This window comes from Nomascus leucogenys, chromosome 4 (assembly GCF_006542625.1).
Source record: "Nomascus leucogenys isolate Asia chromosome 4, Asia_NLE_v1, whole genome shotgun sequence".
In the NCBI taxonomy this organism is placed as follows: domain Eukaryota; kingdom Metazoa; phylum Chordata; class Mammalia; order Primates; family Hylobatidae; genus Nomascus; species Nomascus leucogenys.
In genome coordinates, this window is record NC_044384.1 from 140884375 (window position 1) to 140905348 (window position 20974).

Consider the following 20974-nt stretch of genomic DNA (forward strand, 5'->3'; position numbering starts at 1 on the left):
GTCTATAACAGCCCCTCCCATCCTGGTGACCCCTTATTTCCTGCCCTGCTTTACATTTCTTCGTTGCATCCTCCACCATCCCCCTCCTACATTATCAGTCCCTTTTGCCTGACTCTGGTACCAGAATGTAAGCTCCAGACGGAGAGGGGAACATGCTTGTGGGATGATTCCCTGATGCAGTGATTCCATTCCGGGAGTCTGGAAGGCAGCACATGTGTGCATCTGATGATGTTCACTGCAGCGATCTCTATCATCGTGACAAATTGAAAACAAGCTAAACGCTAGGGTTGACTAAAGTAAGGCACATCCATATCATCAACTACTTCTCAAAGACACAAAATTAGGCTTATGGGGGATTTTTAACGACACCGGAAAATGTTTGTGACATAAAATTGAGTGAAAAAGGATGAAAATCTTATTTAAAACTTGTGATTTTATTATGTTAAGAATGTGGCTTTATAAGTATGGATGGAAGCACATCAAAATGCCGAGTGTCTATGAGCTGGATTGGATGGCGGGCAGCTATGATGGGGGCCCTCTGCCTCTCCGTCTGAGATGTGGAACACGGCACGTGCTCAGTGTAGGCTCTGGGCGAGACAGCCCAAGCTTGAATCCAGGCTCTGTTACTTATTCACTAAATGATTTAGGGAAAGCTGCTTATCTTTGGGTACCCATCCCCCTTTCTTCATTCCTAAAATAAGCATAAGATAATGCCAACTTTATAAGACTGATGTGTGGATGAAATGAGAGGATGGATGTTGAAGCGACCAACAAAGTGCTTGGACCGAAGTCAACTCTCCAGAATTAACTGGCAGAAGTTCTCATATCCATTTTCATCAATGGGACCCATCCCCCACATTCTTGGTCCTGAGATCAACCCACAACGTCTGTATGGAATCCTGTGGACTTTTAGGTTCATGCAAGAGCTGAGAGCCTGGAAGCAGTGATGGAAGCAGAAACGGCTGCTTCTGAGTGATCTGAGCAATCATGCATTTTGGGCCCCCTTGCAGTGGGATACCAGAGGAGCATGTTCTGCTGAGGCTCTCCCCTCATGCCTCCCACCCCTTGTTCACACAGAGTGCAGTGGACCCTCGGCTGGACTGAAGGAGGCCAGGTGAACCTGCTGTGTTCTGGGCAAGAGGCGGTGTGCACAGGGCAGACAGCCTGGCGCTGTAGTCACCCAGTGCAGGCCAGGCAGACAGCTCTATCATTTCCCCATGGGGCAACTTTGGGCAAATTCTCATCCTCAGTGAGGCTCTGAGTTCCTCATCCACACGTGGCCTGAGAGCAGATGCCCCACCGTGGTGGTATGGGCATTAAACACAGGGAAGTGCTCGACCCCTAACAGTTGCTAGGTACCCCAGCATCCCTGAAGTCCCAGCCATCCCCTTGGAGAAAGAAATGAGCCACCAGGGAGCTCTGAGGGGCCGGGCACAAGGACAGAAGCACCCTTGAAGTTGGCCTGACTGAGCTAGGCATCCCTGGGTGTGTGTGGCTCCTGGAAGCCTGGTGCTGATGGGAGCCACAGAGGCCCGGGGTAATGGTCCCCCTCCGAGTGGGAGGACTCAGTCTCAGTTAGTTCTAGGCAAGAGCTTCAGGGCAGCCTGCTATTCCTTTGAGGATAAAGTGTCAGATCTCAAAACCAAAACTCAGGGTTAGACAGGTCAAACACTGGGCCAGGGGAGAGAGGAGAAAAAGGAGAAGTGGTTTGGAGGAGGGGTATATGGAGATCCCTGGAGCTCTGGCCTTGTGCTCTGCGATCCACCCTCCTGGCAGCCAGTCAGCTGGACCATGAGCCCCCTCTGCCCTGTACTCACCACTGACTGGGCCGGTGGGATGAGGGGGCTGAGGGTGGTGGGCCCCCCTAGCCCCGCCTAGGATAGCCACTCCAGCCTCTGGGAGAGGAGTCTGTGGACCGAGCTGAATTCCTGTGACCAGGGACAGGAGCAGCAACACTGAGAACAGGAGCATGGCCTTGGGCTGTGCTGTGGGCCCGGGGGTGACAGAGGCCAGGGCTGAGGGAGTGAGGCTGACAGCCTCCAGCTTAGGTCCAGAGCCCCCAGGTGATGTCACAATGGGCTGTGGAGCCAAGAACTCAGACTGCAGCCACGAAGACTTCTTTTCTGACTGTTTTGTTTCTAGGATGGCTGCACAATGGCACTTCATCTCAGAGCCTTTCTTATCCCAGGTTCTCTTCTGCCTGACCTGGGCACCACCCAGCTTCCTGAGTGTATTAGTCCATTTTCATGTTGCTGATAAAGACATACCCGAGACTGGGTAATTTATAAAGAAAAAGAGGTTTAATAGACTCACAGTTCCAGGTGGCTGGGGAGGCCTCACAATCATGGCAGAAGGCGAAAGGCATGTCTTACATGGCGGCAGACAAGAGAGAATGAGAGCCATGTGAAATGGGAAGCCCCTTATAAAACCATCAGATCTTGTGAGACGTATTCACTATCAAGAGGGCAGTATGCGGGAAACTGCCCCATTATTCAATCATCTCCTACCGGGTCCTTCCCACAACAAAGAATTATGGGAGCTGCAATTCAAGATGAGATTAGGGTGGGGACGCAGCCAAGCCAAGTCATTGAGCCCCCAGTGGGCACGATGATGCTTTCAGCCATTGTCACCCCCAAACATTTTTTGAGGCTCAGTTCAGACCACGGCTTCTCTGTGAATGTGGGAGTAAGATCTGGGGGAAGGGCTTCCAGCCTGGACCCTTGGGAATGGGGTGGGGCCCGGGGACAACTGAAGGCCTCTGCCAGCACCAGCACCCTGTGGGGTACAGCTGCCCGCTTAGTTCTCTGCCCAGGACTCTGACCCAGGGCCTCAGGTGTGGCCGCACAGGTCAGGTTGAGAGGTTCTGGCTTCCCCTCATGCCCAGTGTGGCAGATCCCAATCCCCCTCCTACCACCTTCTAGATGGATTCCACATGGCTCCCAAGTCTCCTGATGGGCCTCTGTGCATTCGAGATGAAATGAGCAGCCTCGGATGGAGGTTGCTGGTGTGTGGCCTCCCTGGGTGTCAGTGACTCAGTCATGGGCTTTGGACCTTGTGTATTTTTAAAACTTGCACACCCCTCAGCGCACTGACCCAAGTGGGCTTACCCCAGCAGCCTGGGTAAGGCACTGCCTTTCTGGCCACAGGCTGAGCCTAGTGGTTGGAAGTGACTTATGGGCTCAATCGCCAAAGTGCCCACGTGTCTACCTGCCCAGTCTTACCTCCTTGGTTTTCTCATCTGCAGCAGAGAAACACAACCCTCACTGGCATGCAGGTTACTGTGAGGCTTAAAGTGAGATCACATGACCAGCGAGGTGGCCTCTCATGGGTGTGGCTCGAGCTACTGCCTGGGGAGGAGATTCCAGGACTTCTCTGCTCTTTCTCCCAAGGCAGCTCCCTGGCGAAGGTTGCTCCTCACTGCTCAGGCATCCCCTCCGAGGCTGAGCCACAGCCTGCTGAGTGGCCCTGGGTGGTGCCCTCCCCACCTGCTCTGAACCATGCCTCACCCATCTCTTCAACAGGGGATGCCTGGCCCTGATGGAGGCCAGGACATTCCTGACTGGCATGCGGGACAGGAGCCCATAGCACACCCAGGCACCTGGCCCTCGTCTCACCACTTAGTCTCACTCCTTGGCCCTCAGGGTGGCCTCATAGGGATCTCCCTGGCTTTCCTCTTCCCCTCCTTTGGGCCCAGGTCCCCACTGGACCTGCTACTCACGCATCTGCTATATGCCAGTGCTTTCTCCTTCGCTCAGTTTCTATTGGTTCTGGGGGTAGGGTGTGGAGGGGAGGAGGAGCCTGGGCTCCAGGTCTGATGAGGGAATGGAAGATGACAGCTTATCTCACAGATGGAGAGACAAGGGGCATGGGCATATCCACTGTAAACTGCTGCTCATTTTCAATAGAAGTATCTGAACAAAATCATCCGTCACCTCCAGAAAGATTGATTTCCTGCTGAAGACCACCCTGTAGAGTGTGTGTCCCTCCCAAGAACATGACTTAGGTCTATTCTTGTGAAATACTCTTGCACTGTCCAGCTTTGCTTTGCAAATCTTCACAGCGATGCTGGGTTGCACAATGTTCCGTCTTCTGGATGGAGACATCCCAGCCTCACAAGCTGAGCTCTGCACAACTCCAGAGGGCGCCATCCTTCATAGACTACAATGGGAAAGTCTCTCCCTTGGACTGGGCAAACGAGGGGGTCCAGGGTGAGAAGAGCAATGCCAGTGCTCTAGAAGGAATCTGATGAAATTCAAAGAGGAAAGGAGGCACATGATGATATAGGTCGGATATGGGTTGCGTGGGGACTGTTGCCTGGCTGACACCCCAGAGGCCCCTGGGTGGCATTGCCTTGGGGACTTTACCAAAGTCTTGGCCAGTGGTTCTCTGACTATCTTAGCCTGTTTGTGTTGTTATGACAGAATACCACAGATTGGGTAATTTTTGTTTGTTTGTTTTTCTTTGAGATGGAGTCTCACTCGGTCACTCAGGCTGGAGTGCAGTGGTGCGATCCTGGCTTACTGCTACCTCCACCTCCCCGTTCAGGTGATTCTTGTGCCTCAGCCTCCCGAGTACCTGGGATTATAGGTGCACACCACCATGCCCGGTTAATTTTTGTATTTTTAGTAGAGATAGGGTTTCACCATGTTGGCCAGGCTGGTCCTGAATTCCTGACCTCAGGTGATCTGCCCTCATTGACCTCCCAAAGTGCTGGAATTACAGGCGTGAGCCACCGCACCTGGCCAGATTGGGTAATTTATAAAGAACAGAAATTTATTCTTTCACAGTTCTGGAGGCTAGGAAGTCCCAGATCAAGGTGCCGGCAGGTTTGGTCTCTGGTTCCAAAATTGCGCCACATTTCTATATCTTGTGGGGAAGAGGAATGTTGTGTCTGTAAGTTCTTCAGAGGAACAGAAGAGAGTGAACCCACTCCTGCATGCCCTTTGTATAGTGGTGTTAATCTATTCATGAGGACAGAGCTTCCGTCACCCAAATGCTTCCCGAAGGCGTTATCCCTCGACGTTCTTGCATTGGGGATTAAGTTTCCAACACATAACTTTTGAGGAGACACATTCAAACTGTGGTCCTGACTTGGATGTGCAGCGTAGGGAGCTTGTTCAGTGCAGATGAGGGTTGCCAGATTTAGCAAATAAAAATACAGGATGCCTTGTCAAATTTGAATTTCAGATAAACAAATATTTTTAGTACAAATATACTCCATACTGTGTTTAGGGCATATTCATCCTAAAATAATTTGCTGTTTATTTGAAATTCAAACATAACTCATGTCCTATATTTTATCTGTCAATTCTAGTACCTGTTTACAGGCTTAGTCCTTCAGATCCTGATCCAGTGGGATGGGGAGGGCTGGGGGTCGGGGAGAGGTCTGAGCACTTGTAACAGCACAGCTTCTTCCAGATGAATCCAGTGCAGATCATCTCTGGACATCTTTGAGAAGTGTCAGTTAGGCCTCCTGTAGAGAGCTTTGCTGGGATCACTGGGTTCTAACTCACACCTGGGAAATCTGGAGGTGAGAGAATGGTTCTGGGAGGGATGCTGCTGGGCAGGGACTGTCCTGAACCCACAGTTTTTCCTTGGAACCAGTGTGTGCTGCACAGAGACAGAAATGCCTAGGGGTGGTCTTAAGATTCATCCCATGAGGCTTCCTGGAGGGAGCGAGGAAATCTGTAAGAAAGAGTCTGGGGTGTATCACCAGGTGAACACGGGATGACAAAGAGCAGAAAGCAACACGGCATAGAGAGACCCCCACCCTGGCCTGAGGACTTCAGGAGAAAGCCACCCAGCAGGGAACCATGGAGAGCCCATGAAGACACCACCTAAGAGCCCGCCTTCAATGTCTGCCAGGCCCAAGGAACAGTGAGCTGATGTGTGGGCTCACCTGGGCCTGTGCCTTCCCCTAAACTTTCACCTGTTGGGGGCAGGCGAGCAGAGCGGGAGGTGAGAAAGGAACCATGTTGGTAACTGGGCCCAGGTGGGGAGGAGGCTGAGCACTGAGTCAGATTCTGTGTCGAGAATGTGACAGGGGCTTGGACATTCTAATATATAAATTGCCCTGAATTCGGACCCAAGTGACCGTAGGACTATTACCGAAGAATAATCAGAAAAGCTCCGAGTCCAAGTTTTATCTGGACAGAGCGCATCATGCCCTCTGAATGGCTTTTTTATTTTTTTGAGACAGAGTCTTGTTTTGTCCTCCAGGCTGGAATGCAGTGGCATGATCTCAGCTCACTGCAACCTTCATCTCCTGGGTTCAAGCAATTCTCCTGCCTCAGCCTCCCAAGCAGCTGGCATTATAGGCGCCCAGCACCGCATCTGGCTAATTTTTGTATTTTTAGTAGAGACGGGGTTTTACCATGTTGGCCAGGCTAGTCTGGAACTCTTCACCTCAGATTATCCACCCGCCTCATCCTCCCAAAGTGCTGGGATTACAGGGCATGAGCCACTGCGCTCAGCCTCTGAATGGCTTTTAACAGGACCATGGGAGACAACGAGCTGTGTTTTGATCACAAGTCACGTCGCAGTGCCCATTCCACTCCTCAGTGCCTTTGCTGCAGTCTTTTCCTTTTGGGCTGGTGGGAAAGGTCTGGCTGAAGCCTCACAATTCCTCCATGTACAGCAGTTTGCTGAACAGCATGTGTGGAAACCTACAAAATCACACAAGCATGGGCAAGTCCCCCGGCACAGGCAGGCAGATGTCTGGAACAATGGCCACACTCTACCTCCTCCCCCTCCCCAGCTCTCATGTCGGTCTTGGCCGATGGATCACAACTGAGCCAAAAACTGGCCTTGGAATCTCTTCCAATGTAGCAGTTTGGGCATCTATCACCCGGTGAGCAGATGAAACCCATGGTCATTGTTGGACTAGGACCTTACAGACATAAGGACCTCACAGGGATGTAGGGTCTCCAGCAGAGATGAAGGTCAGAGGCTTTGGGAGGATGCTTCTTGTGTCCTCTCTGATATTTACACAGGCACTTGCTGTTCCTAGAAGCTGTTTTTCTATTTAGATTGCGTGCATTGTTTAGGAGGTGGTCTGACTGTTGCTTTAGAGAGTGGGTTCTGGAATCAGACATACCTTGCTTCTAATCCTGCTTCTGCCATCTCCACAAGGGGCTTTGGACAGGTTATCTAGCCTCGCAGAGCTTCACTTTCCTTATCACTACATGGGGGATAAGAATAGGCTGACCTCCGTGGTCACAGTGATGACGGCATAGTAAGGCATCCATAACTAGTTTCCTGTGATGATGGCATTGATGTTCTGCAGCCCAGGTTACAACTTTAACCACCAAGATGGCATTTTCAGCCAGTGATAGATCACAGCCATAGACTTGGCTCAGGCACATGGGATCTCAGAGGCCATTCCCATCTAACCCTGTCTGATTCCAAGTGAGTCACTGGGGTGCCTGAGGGGCCGGGTGTTGATTGGTTGTGATGCTTTCCTGAGTGCTGATGGGTTTGCATTTCAGAACAATCCCGAGAACCAGATGAAGTCAGCCCCTGCCTCATTTCATGGAGAAGGATACAGCCAGCACCACAGGTCACTGAGCATCACACCTGGATTCCAATGCAGGTTGCCAGTCTCAGAGGCCATGCTGCTGTCACGTGTGCTTTTATACACAATCCTATTGAATGCTCACATGATTTTCCCTAATCCTCTTAAAAAACCCACGAGGGGGAAGGAGACTCAGACTTTAAATGACTTGGTCAACAGAATGCAACTCATCAGCGTGTGAAGCCAGGACAAGAACACCTCAGGGTCAACCCCTAGCTTGAGTGGGAGGCAAGGCCTTCTCTTCTCAGGGCGTCCAGACATGCATGCATGCATTCATTCATTCCGACTATTTGTAAGTGCCTAATATGTTCCAAGCATCATTCTAAAAACTGGAGATAAGGGAGTACATAAAAAGGAAAGAGCTCTCACCCTCATCCAGGTTATAGTCTAGTGAGAGAGACAGAAAGTAAATAAATATTGAAGGCATAGATGATGTCAGAGGGTGATAACTGCTAGGGAAAAAAAATGAAGCAGAGAAGGGCATGGGGAGGGCAGGCTGGGACGGGTCGGTGCTGTTTTCTGCAGGATGATCGGGCAGGTCTCACTGACAGGGTGACTGGGAAGACACTTGAAGGAAGGTGGGAGTGAGCCTTGGAGATAATTGGGGGGCCTTTTGGATGACTTGGGAGCCTCGTAGATAGCTGCTGTTTCAGGCAGCAGGCGCTTCATTCATTTCTTCTCTGAGTGACAAGGACTGTGGTTGTGAATGAGAGGAGATGCGGAGGTGGCTGTAGGTAAGTCACTGACAGAGAGGGGATTGGGAAGCTGTTTATTTTGAAGGATTTAAGGTGCCATGACTAAAGCACCTTCACAGGCTGATGAGAATGACGTAGAAGAGTAGGAGAAGGGGAGGATGAGGGAGAGCGCACATAACCAATGGTATGAGATCCCTGAGGCTGTGGGAGGAGCAGAGGGGAGGGATGATCTGTAATCAGAGGCACCTCTCCTTGGAGCATTCTTGGCTCATTTTCCATTTTCCACAGCAACTCCCTCTCCTGGGTTTCCTCCAACTCTTCTGGCAATTGCCAGCTTCCTTTCCCAGCTCTGCCTCCTCTATGTGGATGCTGATGGTCCTTCAGGGTCCAGCCTCGGCCCTCTGTGCTCCTCTCTGCAGTTGCTCTCCCTGGGCAACCTCACCCACCCCCGGACTTCAGTAGGCTGAAGACTCCCCAGCTTATCCTTCCGCCCTAGACTTTCAGATTGGGCTTCTGGCTGCCTGGTCATCCTGCAGGGCTCATCAACCATGGTGCCTCTCCGTTCCGCCTTGTTGCCTGTGTTTCTCTCCACGTCCACCATGTCTTTCCTTCTGTAGGGCCCTGTCATGTCCCATCTGTATGACTGGAGCCACTTCCTACGTGATACTCTCTTCTAGTTTCATCCGCTACAAAGTATTTTTTTTTTTTTTGGACAGGATTTTGTTCTGTTGGCCAGGCTGCAGCAGTGGAGCAATGATAGCTCACTGCCGCTTCGACCTCCTGGGCCCAAGCATCCTCTTGCCTCGGCCTCTGGAGTAGCTGGAACCATGCGCATGCACCACCATGTGTGGCTATTTCTTATTTTTTATTTTTTTAGTAGAGATGGGTCATCTTTTAATGCAAATGTTACCACATGACCCTCTTTAATACTATCCCTTCCTCCCCAGCTGACCTCATGGGTAAGATCCAAAAGTCTTAACAAGGCATTTCAGGCTTTTTGTAACCTGGTTCCAGAGAACATAAAAAATCACCCAAAGACCTAGAGCTATTTAACACCAAGGCATACAAGGAGTAAAAGCACAGTGTCAAAGGTGGGAGGGGAGCATGCTGACAGCCGCTCACCCAGCCTGGCCCTTCCAGGGTGCCCCGTTAGCCCCTGCTGCAGAGGGGACGCGAAACAGGGAAGGATTGGACATGTGGACTCTGATTACCCAGGCTGACCTGCATCCCCTGCCCCTCCCTGAGCCCAGGGCTCAGTGTGAAGTCACCAGCCCCCCTCTGCCCTGCATTGTGACGCCCCTGCCAGAAACCACTGTGGCTGGCATGTTATCAGCTCTGGCTGGAGGCAAAGGTCGGGCAGTTTTGGACTGGAATGACAAGAAGATGTTCCAGCTTCTAATTCCCCTGCTTTTGGCACTCAAGGGACATGCCCAGGACGATCCAGGTCTGTGCCAGGCCCGCCAGGAGCAGAGGTTGGGGGAAGGGATGCCGCCTCTTAACTGGCTCCTGGAGAGTTGACTGAAAGGTCCCAGGGATGCTGAGTTAGGGCCAGTGACTCAGCAAATGAAGAGATTATAATTGATCAATCCAAGTCCGTGTATTGGTTCTGCAAAGATGCCGTCTAAAATGATTCCCCAGGGTCTGGACCCAGAGTTGTGGAAGCTCAGGGGAATTGGAGGAACGATTTAGCAACTGACTTTGCTTCTCAATTCCACCTTCCTGTTTGTAAAATCATTAACAATCCTTCCAGGCCCAACACCCTGGGGGAGGCAGCAAAGTGGTGGTGGAATAAGACCTTATTTAATTTAGAATGCCAGTATTAGATTATATAATGTCGTAACATGGAGAACATGATAGGGTTATTATGTGGATTAAATGAGTTAATGCAAAGTTTGTTCTGCAGAGCCTCGTCCTGGGAAAAGCTCCAGAGGAAACAGTTCTATGTTAGACATGATTTGGAAATGTTCCATTTGATAATTTTTTCTGTAGTATCACTGTGGATAACCATACATAAAAGGCTGTGATATATTTTACGGTAAAGAAAGTGGCCTAAGTTTAATTTTATTGAATCTGGCATTTTTGAGATGTATCTATCCATAAGATCACTCTTGCCCCAACTCCCAGCCTGATTCAGAACATTTTATATTTATTCTTTTGAGAATTACCTGTTCCTAGAGTTTTCCCATTTTTCTTATCTGGGTGAGTTTTTAAAGTTGATTTGCAGAACCGTTTTGAATGTTAATCACATCAGACCTTTGTCTCTTATAAGTGCTGCAAAATCTTCCCAATTCTTCAGTTCTCTTGCAATTTTATTTTGGACCAAACAAATTTAAAACGTGTGTAAAAAAATTGTCGGTATTTTTACTTATGATTCTTGACTTTTATTTCATGTTATTGGAGGGCTTTTTCATCCCAAGAATATAAACCCAGCATATTGGACAGCATAGAGTGAGCTCTGAAGTAAGATTGTGTTCTAATTATATTTCCTCCATGTACCTGCTATGTGACCTTAGGATGAGTTACTTAACGTTTCTGCATTTCAGTTTCCTCATCTGCAAAATGGCTGTATTAAGGTTGTTGTGAAAATGAGATTTGCACAAAGCTCTGAGAAGTGTGCTTGAAACTTTGTACATACTCAAAATTCGTTAGCTTTTATTATTCTAGAGCTTTCGTGACTTCACTTCTTAAATTAATTTTTCCACATTCTGGATTGGTAAAGATATTTTCCTATGTTATTCTCTAGACGTTTCATACTTTCATCTTTTATGTTTAGATTTAGAATCCATTTGGTATCAATTTTCATATACAATAAAAGGATCAGGATGAATTTTTTTCCACCTGGATATCCTACTGACCCAGCTCATCTGGGAACATGTGTTCCCCAGCCGCCACCTTTGTCAAAAATCAGGTCTTATTATATCTCTCAGGCTGTTTGTAGACGCTGCTTATTTCATTGGCATATTTATTGATCTCTGTGTCGCACCACAGAGTCTGAATTCAACCAGTTTTATAAAAGTCATGAATGGGCTGGGCGCGATGGTTCACGCCTGTAATCCCGGCATTTTGGGAGGCCGAGGTGGGTGGATCATGAGGTCAGGAGTTCGAGACCAGCCTGGCCAACATGGTGAAACCCCGTCTCTAATAAAAATGCCAAAAAAAAAAAATTTGCCGGGCATAGTGGTGGGCGCGTGTAATCCCAGCTACTCAGAAGGCTGAGACAGGAGAATTGCTTGAAGCCAGGAGCTGGAGGTTGCAGTGAGCCGCGATTGTGCCACTGCAGTCTATCTGGGTGACAGAGTAAGACTCTATCACAAAAAACAAAAACAAAAACCAACAACACTGCACCAATGCTTGTTGCTTCACCTCTGCCCCCCTCTGCCCGTCACATCCAAGGTGCTCAAGCTGTCATGTGCCATGTAGGTGAAGCTTCTGGGCCATGTGTTGTTATTACCTAGTATATTACAGCAGCTCTTGAGGAGATGAAATATTATTCCATGTGTACACTTGTAGCCCAGTTTACTTGTGAAGTGCCCATACTCCTAGGGTGCAGACCATGAAGCTCCTAACCAAAGCCACAGGAACTCATGAGGCCCCTCACCATCGACTGGTCCTAGAGTCACAAATTGCCAAGTTGCCCCCAGAGCATTCTTATCGCCTGGCTCACCTCTCTGGATTTCCTTCTTTTGCTATAAACTGGCCCAGTAACTCTTCATTAACTTAACTCTCTGGTGATTTTGAGCAAGGGATGTTACATATTTTACACTTTGTAGTTATTCTCAGCAACGAAGTTGTCCAAAGTTCATATTCCATCTATTTTGGTTTTAATTTTTCTTTTTCTTTTTGAGATGGGGTCTCGCTCTGTCTCCCAGGCTGGACTGCCATGTCATGATCTCGGCTCACTGCAACCTCTGCCTCCTGGTTCAAGCGACTCTCCTGCCTCAACCTCCTGAGTATCTGGGATTACAGGCGCCCGCCACCATGCCTGGCTAATTTTCCTATTTTCAGTAGAGCTGGGGTTTCACCATGTTGGCCAGGCTGGTCTCGAATTCCTGACCTCAAGCGATCTGCCCACCTCCCCCTCCCAAAGTCCTGGGAATACAGGGTTGAGCCACTGTGCCCGGTCTAATTTTTCAATTCTATTATTACCCCTTATTTTTTCCCTGTTCCTGCCAGCTCCTTTTTATTTTATTCTTCCCTCTTATGAGCTGTGTTTTACAGTGTTTCATCTTTTCTTCAACATCCTTGCATAAAACAGCTCTAAGCTATTTTTCTCGATACTAGCCAAACAAATGTATTTATTCATGTGTATGTTGTACATTTTGTTTCTTTTTTTGTAGTTTTGCAAGATTTTCCTATTTTTCAGCTTGTTTGTTTTTAACTCGGGGCCAGTTCTAGGAGATCTGCGTTTTGGTCCACATGATCTAGATAGAAACCCACTGCTGTCTTTCCCTTTTGACGTGAGCCTAGTCATGATCTTCTCAATGTACCTGGAGGGCTGTATGCTGGCAATGTATCATCTCTGTTCAGCCTGCCTGGGGACAGTGGCGAGGGAGTTGGGGTCAGGATCAGTCACAATCGAGGAATACATTATTGGAATACTTTCCCTCAAAAGGGGGCCAGGAAAGGAGTGAAGTTCTATCAGCTTGGGTGGAATCTTTTCATGTGTAGGGGTATCCTTGGATTTCAGGAGGTTCTTCCCTCTTTGTGGTGATTTTCTTGAAACTCAAAGCCTTTTTAATTTCCTGAGCCAGACACACATTTTTCTCTGCAAAGATGGCTCTAGTACCAGCTGGGAAACTTAGTTGCCTCCTCATCATGCCCCCAACCTTGTAGAAGCCGTGTCAAGGGCGGGAGGGGAGGCATCATACAGGCAGGCTCTTCCCTCCAGCCTGTCCCAGCAGAGGTCAAGTGGCTTCCAAGGAGCCCTCCCTGTCCTTCCCATCGTCTGCCTGGGCCACAGGCTTTTGTTCTCTGAGCTGTAGGCGTTGGTGGGACTCTGTGGACTTTTTTTCATGACATTCCGAGTCCTCTGCATTTCAAGGAACTCTAGAATAACAATGTTACATGTCTGTGTGTATTTTCTGGGTCTCCTTTCATCCTGGTAAAATTATAATGAAAATATACAAAGTTTGCAGCAAGAGTTTGGTTCTTCTAATTTCAACACAGATACTTTTTTTTTCTTTTATAAAAATGCATTTTGGCCGGGTGTGGTGGCTCACGCCTGTAATCCCAGCACTTTGGGAGGCCGAGGCAGGTGGATCACCTGAGGTCAGGAGATCGAGACCAGCGTGACCAACATGGTGAAACCCTGTCTCTACTAAAAATATAAAAAGTCAGCTGGGCACATTGGTGGGCACCTGTAATCCCAGCTACTTGGGAGGCTGAGGCAGGAGAATTGCTTCGACCTGGGAGGTGGAGGTTGCAGTGAGCCGAGATTGTACCATTGCACTCCAGCCTGGGCAACAAGAACTAAACTCGGTCTCAAAAAAAAAAAAAAAATTAAAATATATTTTGGTTAATTTCAGTATGCACCTAGGATGGGTGTATATGTATATTGTGTGCATGATGTATTTATAAGCCATCTTTCCTCAAATGTCACTGCAAAGTTATTTTACAATTAAAACAAAAGATTATATATTGAGACTCAAACTACAGACCCAATTTTATTTTAAAACAATTGAGGCGTATTGAAAATATCTAAATATATTAATAAAGGGTCCAAATCATCAAAAAGGATGGTGGTGGAAATATGGTCAATATCTTTTCATAAGGGCCATAGTGTAGAGAATGTATGTCAGGGCCTGGAAAGTATTTTCCTGGTTCATCCATGGAAAATATCCAGATGGTGGAAATCCTTGGTGGAAAAATCTTCAATGTTTTGCTATGCATAAGCCAAAAAAGTGATGATTTCCCATGGGGGCTAGTGAAAATAAAGCATATAAAATGTAAGTTAGAATGGGGAGGTTGCTTCTTTCAGCTGTGTCCAGAGAAGTAACCCTAAAACATGAGTCTAGCGTTACAGTGGCCAGAAGGAGCAATGGCCCGTGAGTAGGCAGAACTGTGCACTGAAGGCAGTATAGGGTGGTATTAGTCCATTCTCACATTGCTGTGAAGAAGTACCTGAGGCTGGACTGAGACTGGGTGATTTATAGGAAAGGAGGTTTCATGATTCAGCACACTGCACAGGAAGCAAAGCGGCATCTGTTTCTGGGAAGACCTCAAGCAGCTTACAATTATGGCAGAAGGCAAAAGGGAAACAGGCACGTCACACGGCCAGAGCAGGAGCAAGAGGGAGAGAAGGGGAAGGTGCTACACACTTTTAAACAACTAGATCTCACGAGAACTCACTATCGCGAGAACACCACCAAGTGGATGATGCTAAACCACTCATGAGAAATTCACCCCCATGATCAAATGCCCTCCCTTCAGGCCCCACCTCCAACTCTGGGATTACAGTTCAACATGAGATATGAGTGGGGACATGGATCCAAACTATATCAAGTGTAGTGGTCAATTCCAGTGACTCTAGAACTAGACTGCCTGGCTTCCATTCCAGGTTCGAGCACTTACTAACAGTATGCCCCCAAGGAACTTGCCTGCCTCTCTGGGCCTCCATTAATTCTGTGAAATGGATTTAATAATAGAATCCATCTTACAAGTGAAGATTAAAGGAGTTAATATGTATAAGATCAAGAACATAGCACAGTGCCTGGGCTACAATAGGTATTGGCTGTTACTATTGTAATGTCCTGCCCTGTAGGGTCCTTGAGGAAGGAGCTGGGCCTGACTGACAGATGGTCTATGTGGAAGGAATAGCATTGAACTAGGATTGAGAAGACCTGGGTTTGAAGCTCAAATTTGCCACTAAGATAATATACAACCTTATGCCTGGTTGATTTTCAGTAAATATTTCTGAGATGAATAGATGAGTGAGTGAATAATGAATAATTGATAGCTCTTTATCACTACCCAGATTCAACCAGTTCCTGAGAGAGAATCAAGGAGGTTTCCAAGGTTTTGTGCCAGCAGAACTAAGACTTTCTGATTCAATCCCCTAAACGAGTTGTTTTGAGCACAGTTTGAAGATCTAAAAAGCTTAAAATTGGGATAAATAGAAACTGAAAATTATGGGTGGTAAACCTCTGTGAGTAATGACTCCAAAAGTTTGCATAAGCTGAGATTATAAAACGCTCAAAACATTCAGGAAATGTATAGCTTTTTTGTTCACTCATTTATTCAATAAACATTTACTGAAACTTAGACTGTGTTAAATGTCAGCAACACAAAGAGGGCACAATATGATTTACAGCCTCAAGACATTTATAGTCTAGTCATGGAGACAGACATGTCAACAGATAATTAATACAACATGGTGTGTGCCCTGTTGACATGTTTTCAAGATGCTTTGGGGTCTCAGAGAGAGGCTGAATGTTGAGTTGACCACAAATGGCCAATGATTTAATCAATCATGACTGTGTAAAAAAGCCTCCACAAAACCCCCAAAGGAAAGAATTTGGAGCAATTCCAGGTTGTTGAACACGGGGAAGGTGGCGTGCCCAGAGAGGGCATGGAAACTCCACGCCCCTTCCCCCGTACCTTGCCCCGGGCATCTCTTCATCTGGCTGCTCATTTGCACTATTTAAAATATCCTTTGTAATAAATGAGCAATAGTAAGTAAATGGTTTTTCCTTTGTTCTGTGAGCTGCTCTAGTGAATAATCAAACCTGAGGATGGGGTTGTGGGAATCCCCAATTTGTAGTCAAGTCAGAAGTTGTGGCCTGGGAACCTACTATTTGTGATTGTCATCTGAAGTGGGGGGGTTGGAAGTGTGAGACTGAGCCCTTGCCTTGTGAGGTCTGCGCTAACTCTGGTTTCTATCAGATTGAGTTGAATTGTAGGAGGCCCAGCTGGGGCCCCATGGAAAATTGCTTAGTGTGGGGAAAACACCCATCCATCTGGCGTCAGAAACGAACTATTGAGAGTGGGGGCGTATAGAGTAGGAGGAAACAGTTTGTTTATTCCTATCCACTGAGCAATGTGACTTTGTCTTGTCTGTGGATGTGGGAAGGGACTGTGGAAGGGTTTAAGGAGAAAATCAGCAAGATCACCCCCACATGCTAGGCAGGGAACTGAGGTGGCCGTGTAGGAGGTGGGAGGAGGGGGTAGAGGAATCAGGGCTAACATGAGGGTGAGGAGACTGCCCCACAGTCCCAAGGAGAGATGCTGAGGGGGCTGATGGAAGGAGGGGCACAGGAAGAGGAAGGACAGGGCCCTCCTCTGCGTTTTGGAATCTGGGGGATTGTTGGAGCTGCGGGGGCTTGAGGAAGAAGTGGCAGCTTCACTGGGGAAGAGAACAGCTCCAGGCGACATAGGCCAAAGCAATTTCTGATTCATGTGGGGATCAACCTGAGGAAACAGGAGGACTGAGAACAACCAACTCAGAGTAAATTGCAATATCCTCACAGGGTGGCAAGAGTAAAAAAAGACAGTGCCAGTTTCTGCAAAGTGACATCTTCTAACATAAATATTACTAATTTATTGCCATAAACTTGGTGTCCTGGGCAGTCTATGTTTATTGAATTTTAAGCATTGTCAGCATTAAACATAAAGTGAATGTTTACTCTCTGTTTAAATGCTACTAGCTGTGGGGTTTTCCTTAGTGCCGTGACCAAGACTGTTAAAATATTCTACCACTGCAACCACACGTTCTTAAACTTGGTGGCTGTGAGCTCTGAGAAGTGAATAAACTCTTTGATGAAGAATTTGGGCGCTGAATTCAGATTTGGTTTAAATCTTCAATATAAAAACAAACAGTTGTCTATTTTTGTATTGGTGGAGAATGACTACCACTCAGTTTCAGTGTAACAACCAAAACTGAAACCAACCAGGCATCTGTAACAGCAGCTATTGCTACACATTCATGCTAAGCTGAGTTTAGAGCTCACCATGGGCTTGCATCCTCCATGGATATGTGTTCACTTGGGAATTTGAGAAACTCTACAGAGATGGGGAGGGAGCAATGCAGACAGAATGGGGAGAGAATGAGGAGATGAAGAGTGGAGCTGTGAGAAACGGGGAAGACCTTTTCTCCTCTGATTTAAATTTCAAGTCTGGAATTGCAAAATGTGAAATAAAATCTGGGGCAAGAGATGGGATGAGAAATATCCACCCCGAATTAACAAGAGATGAGCCCTAAATAAATTCTCCTAATGATGTTACAGCATTCTCATGCTGCAGAGTGACATGCAGATTATTAGAGCAAACGATGGCAATCATGACAGATGGACATGGACAGATTCATTCAAAAGAAGCTGCTTCAATAATTTCTTAGAAAAGAGAATGACTTTCTAAGCATTTAAACCATAAGAAGAAATGAAAAGGAAAAGGTTTGATCAAGCAACAAATTTTAACTTCCAAACATCAAAATAGAAAAAATTGATACATTGGGTGAGCTGAATATTATTCACTGAAAAAGTTTTTTTTTCCGAAAAAGGACGTTCAAATATCCTTAATATTTAAATAACTTTTTTACAAAAACAGTTGGTAAATATTATACTTAAAATGAACTTTAAACAAGTTCATAGGTGAAGTCCTAGGAGCACGGAGGTAAAGAAATGACCTTTCAGAGCAGATTCTTGGGGGGAAAAACCAGGTGGGACCCCAGATAAGTATCCTGAAGGATCCAGGGCAAGATCACACCCCTCAACTTTAAATACAGTCAGGGGGCCAGGCGCGGTGGTTCATGTCTATAATCCCAGCATTTTGGGAGGCCACGGCGGGCAGATCACGAGGTCAGGAGTCTGAGACCATCCTGGCTAACAGGGTGAAACCCTGTCTCTATTAAAAATACAAAAAATTAGCCAGGCGTGGTGGCGGGCGCCTGTAGTCCCAGCTACTCAGGAGGCTGAGGCAGGAGAATGGCGTGAATCCGGGAGGCAGAGCTTGCAGTGAGCCGAGGTCACACCACTGCACTCCAGCCTGGGTGACAGAGCGAGACTCTGTCTCAAAGAAAAGAAAAAAAAACAGTCAGGGGATGCATACCAACGTTTGGGGCAATGACAAACTGCATATATGACAGTGGTCCCACAAGACTACATGGAGCTGAAAAATTCCTATCCCCTAGTGACATGGTAGCTGTCACCAGAGCACAACTCATCACTGATGTATCAGTGGTGCTGCTGGTTTTAGCAAACCTCCCATACTGTCATTTGTATAAAAGTCCAGCATATACAATTATGCACATCAAATAATACTTGATGATAAGAAGCGATTATGTTACTGATTTATGTATTTATTACACTATATATTTTTCATAATTTTAGAGTATACTCCTTATTAAAAAATAATTAACTATAAAAGAGCCTGAGACAGGTCCTTCAGGAGGTACCCAGAAGAAGGTATTGTTATCATAGGAGATGACAGCTCCATGCCTGTTCTGGGCCCTGAAGACCTCCCAGTGGGACAAGAGGTAGAGGTGGAAGACCATGATGTCGATGATCCTGACCCCTGTGTAGGTCTATGAAGGGCTAGTGTGTGTGTTTGTGTCTTAATTTCTTTAAAAAATGTTTAAAAGGTAATAAAAATTAATTTTTTTGTCTTTTTTTATTATACTTTAAGTTTTAGGGTACATGTGCACAACGTGCAGGTTTGTTACATATGTATCCATGTGCCATGTTGATGTGCTGCACCCATTAACTCGTCATTTAGCATTAGGTATATCTCCTAATGCTATCCCTCCCCCCTCCCCCAACCCCACAACAGTCCCCGGAGTGTGATGTTCCCCTTCCTGTGTCCATGTGTTCTCATTGTTCAATTCCCACCTATAAGTGAGAACGTGCGGTGTTTGGTTTTTTTGTCCTTGCGATAGTTTGCTGAGAATGATGGTTTCCAGCTTCATCCATGTCCCTACAAAGGACATGAACTCATCATTTTTTATGGCTGCATAGTATCCCATGGTGTATATGTGCCACATTTTCTTAATCCAGTCTATCATTGATGGACATTTGGGTTGGTTCCAAGTCTTTGCTATTGTGAATAGTGCTGCAATAAACATACATGTGCATGTGTCTTTATAGCAGCGTGATTTATAATCCTTTGGGAATATACCCAGTAATAGGATGGCTGGGTCAAATGGTATTTCTAGTTCTAGATCCCTGAGGAATCGTCACACCGACTTCCACAATGGTTGAACTAGTTTACAGTCCCACCAACAGTGTAAAAGTGTTCCTATTTCTCCACATCCTCTCCAGCACCTGTTGTTTCCTGACTTTTTAATGATGGCCATTCTAACTGGTGTGAGATGGTATCTCACTGTGGTTTTGATTTGCATTTCTCTGATGGCCAGTGATGAGCATTTTTTCATGTGTCTTTTGGCTGCATAAATGTCTTCTTTTGAGAAGTGTCTGTTCATACCCTTTGCCCACTTTTTGATGGGGTTGTATTTTATTTCATAAAATAAGGATATAAAGAAAGAATTTGTGTGTGTGTGTGTGTGACTGAGTCTCCCTGTGGCTGGAGTGCAGTGGTGCAATCTCGGTTCACTGCAACGTCTGCCTCCGGGTTCAAGTAATCTCCTGCCTCAGCCTCCCGAGTAGCTGGGACTACAGGCATGCATCACCATACCCAGCTAATTTTTGTATTTTTAGTAGAGCTGGGGTTTCACCATATTGGCCAGGCTGGTCTCGAACTCCTGACCTCATGATCTGCCCGCCTCAGCCTCCCAAAGTGTTAGGGTTACAGGCGTGAGCCACCGTGCCCAGCCAGAAAGAAAATATTTTTACAGTGTACAATGTGTATTTTAAGCTATGTTATGACAAAATACTTTTAAGAGATTAAAAACATAAAAGTTTATAGGTAAAAAAGTTACAGAAGCTAAGATTAATTAATGAAGAAAGAAAAACTATTCTTTATAAATTTAATGTAGCCTAAGTGTACGGTGTTTACAAAGTCTACGACCGTGCAGAGTCCTGTCCTAGGCCTTCACATTCACTCACTGCTCACTCACTGCCTCACCCAGAGCAACTCCAGTCCTGCGAGCTCCATTCATGGTAAAACGCCCTGGACGAGGGCACTATAATATCTTTTATGTCATATTTTTACTGTACCTTCTGTATGTTTAGATACACAAATACCATCGTGTTACAGTTGCCTACAATATTCAGTACACTCACTTGCTGCATGGTTTTGTAGCCTAGGAGCAATAGGCTTTGCCATACAGCCTAGGCATGAACAGGCTCCACATCTAGCTGTGTTTAAGTTCACTCTATGTTGCTTGCCTTTAACCACACATTTCTCAGAATGTATCCCATTTTTTTTCTTTGCCATATTTGTGTTTACTGTGCACTATCATTACGTTCAATGCGTAGGAGTTACGAAAATATCACCTAGGTTATATTATCCTATAATTTTCTATATATGACTTCGTAGATTTCTTCTGACAGAAGCATTTGTTGATGTGGTATAGTAAAGAGGGAATAATGTTTGGAAGAAGATAAATTTGTGTTTAAACCCTGATACGTCTTCCAGTTAGCAGTGTAATTTTTCTTGTTCCTTGAAATCTTTAAACCAAAATTTTCATATTTGTAAGATGGGCTAATAATACTTGTCTCAGTGAATGTTAGTTATCTCTTTTTTATCCCAAACTCCTCCCTGCCCTCCCTGCCAACCTGGATCAATAGACCTGGTTACTGTTTGAGGATTATTAAGT

The 20974-nt window shown here is 46.5% G+C and overlaps 1 protein-coding gene across 3 annotated transcripts in view; it reads right to left on the bottom strand.

The window, feature by feature from the left end:
* Positions 1-20974, bottom strand: part of PRSS55 (serine protease 55) — a 66199-nt gene that overhangs the window by 11487 nt on the left and 33738 nt on the right. The window contains exon 1 of one of the 3 annotated variants that reach the window (XM_003271427.2): positions 1818-2263. The exons of 1 other annotated variant lie outside the window; for it this stretch is intronic. In XM_003271427.2, the coding sequence (XP_003271475.2) occupies positions 1818-2166 (349 nt within the window). In that variant the 5' untranslated portion in view covers positions 2167-2263. Of the gene's footprint in view, positions 1-1817; positions 2264-13721; positions 14189-20974 lie in introns of those variants that run through there. One more of the 3 variants, XR_004029837.1, reaches the window with a different exon arrangement.